This window comes from Antennarius striatus, chromosome 18, assembly GCF_040054535.1.
Source record: "Antennarius striatus isolate MH-2024 chromosome 18, ASM4005453v1, whole genome shotgun sequence".
In the NCBI taxonomy this organism is placed as follows: Eukaryota; Metazoa; Chordata; class Actinopteri; order Lophiiformes; family Antennariidae; genus Antennarius; species Antennarius striatus.
In genome coordinates this window covers 6,006,021-6,013,017 of record NC_090793.1, presented here as the reverse complement: position 1 = coordinate 6,013,017, position 6,997 = coordinate 6,006,021, and the positions used below count along the sequence as shown (strand labels likewise).

Genomic DNA, 6,997 nt, shown 5'->3' with positions numbered 1-6,997 from the left:
AAGAGAAATGTATTTGTCCTTGTAATGAGGGCATGAAATACACAAATTAGGCAGTAGTTCTGCCTAATATAAAGTGGTTTAGTACTTAGTTAGTTTTTATCCCTTAAAATCTGCATTGTTAAATATGTTAAACGATCTGCTATAGTCTCAAGCTCTCTATATTAATCTTTTTCTTGGCATTTCACTAAAAGTACCCTCTCTGTGTGGGTGTTATAGGACTGTGGACAGTGTAAGAAGTGACACTTGGAGTGGACATCAGAGGAACACCAGAGGAGGCATCTGATTGTAGATGAACTAAGACTTGGCTGGAATCGCTGTCTTTTCTCATTCATTTGACATTGTATAGGTGTCTGTGGCTCTCACCAGGATCACAGCGGTCATGTCTGAAGGTGCAGACACATGTCTTCAGGAATTAGCATGTGTTTACCTACTGCATCTGTTAGCATAGGTCTTTACAAATTAGTTAATATAAGCACATCATGAGCACAAAGTTTGCAAAAGGCTGCAAAATTCCATTGCCCTATGGCTTCTATGTGCAGAATAATTCATTACAAAATCAACTGCAAGCCATGCAGTCACAGACTGCAACGTCCTGCGACACCCTGAATTCAACATTTTACCCTGACCTACTTGCATAGGTCAAAGCACTAGCTTTGATCTATTGTCTTACATTGGCCTCCTCCCAAGTCTTTATATCTTATCCAGTTCCTGAGTGTACAGAAGTTGAAATTTGATCTTGACCTAGTTTTCTCAAGGTCAAAGTCATCATTTCATTTTCATCCCCTTTGCCGCCCGAGTAATGTGCTTTTTGTTTCATCTTTCTGTCTGCAATGGTTGCAAAGATATTTGGTGGACTAAAGGACAAACGAATGGACGGATGGTAGAACACACAAACACTGGCAATTACAATACACCCCCCTTCGCAGGATGTAATAAACATGCACAACAAGGGTTGATAAAAGAATGCTCCACATTGGTGGTTTCCCCAGGCAAGAAAAGACTAATCGAGGTATTTGCTAAGATGTTATTTTAATGTAGCCACCAAGATGTTATTTTAAAGATACACAAAAAAGGAAATGGAATTAGCATTTGTCAAGTCCTTGACAAGGCCTATTTAAGGACTGGGAGGATTGCTCATTTCACACCTCACAAATGCCTACGATGTGCGAAGAGATCTTAGAGAGAAGGCACGAGAATGGACCACAATTGCAGAATATTAACCAATATCTTGAAGGCACACCTGTGTGTGGGTGGGTAGTGGGCTCCTTGTGTGTGAAACGTGACTTAGGATTTTGAAGCAAGCCATTTGTCAAAAAGATATTTATTGAAATTCATCAGGTGAGGTAACCTACATTTATAAATACAAAATAAAAGACATCCTAAACAAAAATAATTTACGCATTACTGGTAATGTATTTCTAGTGGAACACTCATATTCTATACAGAACAGTCACATTTAACAAGTACATATTTACAGATTCATTACCCATTCAAGGCCAAAAAAAGCCTCTAGAAGTCTCTGACCATCAAAAGCACATATAATTACCATTATTGAATACATTTAGTCCAATTGTAGTTTTCTTATAACTACATGAAGAGCTTCAGTGATGCCTTTAAACATGTTTCAATCTTGTCTTCTTGGCAGTGTTGCTATCATGTACTATCCCACAAAATTGCCTAAAAAAAACACAAGATCATCCACTGTTGTTTCAAACTGTTCCACTTAAAACTACCACGGTCTCCACATTGCTTTGGAGTTTAAGGATTGCAAACTGGGAGCGTCCAAGCTATCAGACTCCTCTGACGAAGATGAAACGTGGCTTTGCTCTGATTTTGTTTCATCCAGGTCGGAGCTGAGGTCGTCGGTGGAGGTGTTGGAGGGTGCTGGGGATACCACAGCCACGTTCATGCTCTCAGACAGTGACCAAGTGCTGTTAGTACCGTGGTGCTCCTCCACTGTGTCTGGCAGCATCGCCTGGAGACTTTCTTCGTTGTTAAGGGGCATACTTTCCAGGAGGTGATTGAGCAGCTCTGCGGCTATTGATGGTTCAATTCCCGGACAAGTGGACACAAACGTGTGGACGTCATGCATGCATTGAATGTAACCTGCAGTGAACCGCTCACAGGCCTCACGATTCACGTCATCCACTTCTATGGAGAGATTAAATAAATGAGTTATATTAGAAGTTGGCAAAACTTAACCACTAACAACTGATTGGGACCGCTCTGACTGGCTGAGGCATAGCGATTAATGAGCAATGTCATATACAGTATTCATTTGTTGTTAGTTTAAATGAACTTTATTGACTGGCGGAAGAATATCAATGAAGTATGATGATACTTTAAAGTAAAATTTTTAGCAGAAAAGTAAAACATACTACATATTTTAATAGCATACACTTAAACGTCAACATACGTTCAGTGTTTACCTTGTGCCCGGCTTTGCAAGATCCTCTCCACACGTTTCACTGTCATCTCCAACACTTCAGCATTCTCCATCTTTGACTGCAGCTGCAGCGGGTGACAAAAGGCAAGAAACACTGACGGCACAAGAGAAGTATTTAAAATGTACTCATAATAACCTACAAAAAAAAATACATCAAATATACAAATACATCCATATCATCTTCTTACGTCTGCATCTGCTGCGATAAGTCTGAGTTCTTGCAAACTTTCATTGATGCGAGCCCTTCTTTTCTTCTCGATCAGAGGCTTTCTCATCTGCGCAAACAGTAAAGACAATGGCGTTATTTTATTTTATTTTATTTATTTATTTATTTTTTCATTCGAGAAGACGCAAAAAAAAAAAATGCGTGAGTGTCACACCTTTTTACCTTTCTGTCAGGTTTGATCCAAGTGCAGTTCTCTCCTCTGTCCGTCTCGTTTGAGCGCTTGGGGATGGGGGACATGTTCAAGTTAAACCCAGGCGCTTCTTCGACCGAAGAACCGTTAGAGCGGGGACAGATGGCCGAGCGATCCCAGCGGCCGACGACGCTTACACTGACTGCTCCTGACGGCTGTTGCTTGGAATATATTCGGGGTCATTTACATGTGAATGAGGGAGACCCATCAAGGACGCGCAACGCTGGTGACCGACAGTCGTTGGTGGTCTCTTTGATCCCAATGTCAGTCTGAACACAATAAAAAAAAAATCAGTGGATTATAAAACCTTTTTTAAAAGTCAGAATGCCATCCCAAAATAATAAATAACAGTATAAATAATTAAGATAGCACCACTGTACAACAACACTGTGCATTCACACTTAATTATTTAAACGCCTCTTGCAGAAAATGAGTAACACTAGTGGCTGAAGTTCAATGTTAACATTAATCTCTGTATATTAATGGATACAACTAGGCCTTTGTGGCACGTTATATGATTAAAGAACTCTATTGTGATTTGGATATTATGAGCCATTAGTCACATATTTTAACCTCTACATACTCAGTTTGAAGACAAATACGCACTGCCCCCTCAACTGTATACCATTCCTGTTTTAGGAAGTGTTATATACGTGTTTCTAGTGCCTATTCAAGTAAAATTTGTAAATTAAGTTTGTCATAATTTTTTTTTCTGTTTAATATTCACCTCAAGTTTTCTATAATGTTCCAATTGAACACACTATGTTGCTTCTCCCTGTAGTGAGTCATACAGATACACGTCAGTGATTATTTACATATGAGAGTGCAATCTGTATAAATTTGCATGTGTTGGGAAAAAATGCCTCAGGAGGCAGCAGTACTGTTTCCAAATTCTATTTACATTCTGGCTGAGCTCAAGCCTTTTGGCTTTAAGTAAGCAAAAACAACAACAATCAATCAATAATAACACCTGACCATGATGCTTCAAAGTTTTATCGATGAAACAATATAAAATCTTGTAATTATTATTTAAATAATATTTAAATATGCACTCCATTTTACAATCTCATGTAATGGCTTGACATATTGTGTAAATACAAGGATTGCTAACATGCACTGCACTAAATTAAGAAAGAAAGAAAGATTTTTAAAATCACATTTATTCATGAAGTCGATATTACACGATAGTTACGTTAACAATATCCAACAAGAATACACACTTCAAAAAAACACATGAAGTGCGGGCAAAATATACAAAAATTAAACCAAACACTGACTGAAAATAAGTTCCTCATTTAACATGGAACATAAGACACCTTTCACACACCATAAGTGTTTAAGAAAGAAAGATTTGATTTTTTATTTTTAAAATCACATTTATTCATGAAGTCGATATTACAAGATAGTTACGTTAATAACATCCAACAGAGATTCACTCAAACACGAACACACGCTTCAAAAAAACCTATCATATGAAATGTGGGCAAAATATACTTGAATTAAACCAAACACTAACTGAACATGAGTTCCTCATTCAACATGGAACATAAGACCCCTTTTACTCACCATCGGTCCGTAAAAGTGTCTATATCATTCATAGCTCTGAAATTGTTGAAATCAATTCTGATTCTTGTTTGATACATTCCTCTTAGAATGGCTTCTGCACTGCAGTAAGAAGAACCTTCAACCTTTTCCTTCCTGCTTAGATAAATCTCAATCTTTGCTTGGCCCAAAAGAAAGTTTAGAATCTGCCAAATCCTTTTTTTTAAATTCTTCCTGTGTTTCAAACCTATAATGTACAGTATATCTGTCTGTCAAAAACAAGACCAAATGAGAGAAAGATTCTCTCTAAAAACAGGAATAGATTGTTGAGTCTCTGACAGTCTAGGAAGCAGTGACAAATAGTTTCCTTGTGAGAACAGAACGGACAGTTTTCCGACATATTTAGATTCAAAACTGCAATAACACTGTTGATGGAAAAGCACTATGTAAACTCCTCCATTGGAAATCTCAAACCCTCTTTGTTAACTGCTGCTTGTAGAAAGAATCCCGAGAAAGGTTCAAGTTCGCTGTCATCCCAAGGTGAACCGTCCAAGGTGTGTCAACCCTATGTTTTATGTTTATCATTGTTTAGAACCTTTACCATCAATTTATAAATGTTTTTCCATTACTGTCACTGAGGCTGATTGGGTCTGACAGACTCATTACTGTAGATCAAAGAGACAAACTCTATACAGGGAAATGGTCACTATGAATCGGGTTTGATAGGCCTCTACAGTAAGAATTTATCAAAGTCAGTTGCTGTGGGGTGAGTTGGCTCTTCTAGCTCCTCAATAGTCTTCCAATGAGTCTCACTGAGGTCACACCCACAGTAAGGATAAAGCAGTAGCGCCATCTAGGGTGGGTCCACAAATCTCCACCACACGTCCAAACTTTGAGATTTTAGCCACAATGAATTTGAACTCCACTGATGTTCCTGCAAAAGTTCCTACAGTGAAAAGTCCTCCTTTGATAACAGGTTCCTTTAAAAACCAATAGAGTTATTTAGAATCCTATGGCGTCTTCTTGGACAAAAGTTCCCAGGTTCCAAAACACTCTGATAAAAACATGGAAGATCTCCCAGTCTTTCGTTTTCCAGGCCCATTAAGAACAGCAAGCGATCAAGTCCCAGACCCCAGCACTGGGCCAGTATTGCCTGTGTTGTTGGTCACCACACCAGGTCCTCAGGGCCAGTCAGGAACCTCTGAATTAATTGTAGCCGGAAAGCAGCACCTCTGCTGGTCAGGTGGGTAAGTCACTGCCCTCCCTCCTTTTTGGGCAGAAAGAGGACAGTCTGAGGGACCCAGTGATGGCAGTCCCAAAAAAAAAATGTTTTAGCAACATTGGTGGGGGTTCAACGCAGGCAGTCGGTGCCACAACATTGATGCAACAAAGTTGTTCATAATTAAAACTCAAAGACAGCTCTGATAAAATCCTTTTCCAGTTTTTTAGCCTTTTTTCCAGTTTCTCTAAAACGTTTTCCCAGTTCTTTTTCATAATGGCCTGGTTTCCCAGACACATTCCAAGGTATTTTAACCCTTTTGTTTTCCATTGGAGTCTATCTGGGAGTCTATCTTGATTTCGTCAAGCCCATCTCCCACCACAAGAGCCTCACTCTTCGCCCAGTTGACTTTAGCAGAGGAGATCTCACTAAAAAGCTGTACAGTGCGTTCCAAAGAGCTTATATACTGTATATGCCGCTCATTGATTGCAACAATAATATCATCAGCATATGCAGACATTTTGAAACTACAAGAAGAACAAGGAAAATTAACACCAGAGAGACTTGTTCTCAGTTAATTTAAAAAAAAGTTCTAGTGCCAGACAGTAGAGCATCCCTTAGAGGGGACAGCCCTGTCTCACGCTTCTTTGGACCTTAAAAGGAGCACTCAAGCCACCGTTAAATTTAAGTACACTCTCAATGTTTCCATACAGGGTCTGAATCTTGGTAATAAAGTTATAACTGAAACCAAAACTGTGTAGAGTGTGCCCCAAGTACGAGTACTCCACTCGATCTTTTCCTGGTCTATAGAAATAAGACTAAGTCTTGTTCCCAATGAACTTGAGAGGTCTAAAATATTACAAATTAAATGTACATTATCCGTGATTAGCCTGCCCAGTACACAGTAAGTCTGGTCAACATGAACAACCTGTTCCATCACTTTTCTTAGACTGTTGGCCAAGACCTTGGAGAGGAGCTTATAATCTGCACAGAGGAGGGACACCAGCCACCAGTTCCTGATATCTTGAAAGTTTCCTCTTTTTTTGGCAGAAGTGTGAGGACTGCCCTCAGGGGCAGCCAACTTGTCATCATGCTTTCCCTGAGCATGGAGAGCAGGTCCTCACCAATCACCTGCCAGAATTCTTTGTAGAATTCAATGGGAAGGCCATCTAGGCCTGGAGACTTACCAAGTTTCATCCCCTTCGGGGCTTCCGACAGCTCATGCAGGGTGATGTCATCATCTAGGTGGCGGTTTTGTTCCGCCAACACCTTCAGCAGGCCAGATAGAAAGGATGACACAGGTTTCTCAGAGTATTCAGAGTGAAACAACTCTTCATAGAAACCTGCTGCATATATACAGATTTCTGCACTGTC

General features: G+C 39.6%; 1 protein-coding gene across 1 annotated transcript; it reads right to left on the bottom strand.

The window, feature by feature from the left end:
• Positions 1-1,455: 1,455 nt before the first annotated feature.
• hes6 (hes family bHLH transcription factor 6) lies at positions 1,456-2,967 on the bottom strand. The gene is made up of 4 exons (XM_068341379.1): positions 2,835-2,967; positions 2,635-2,721; positions 2,430-2,511; positions 1,456-2,151 (listed from the first exon to the last, which is right to left on the bottom strand). Exons 1-4 carry the CDS (start codon positions 2,907-2,909, stop codon positions 1,730-1,732), a joined length of 666 nt encoding a protein of 221 aa, XP_068197480.1. The 5' UTR covers positions 2,910-2,967; the 3' UTR covers positions 1,456-1,729.
• Positions 2,968-6,997: the final 4,030 nt, after the last annotated feature.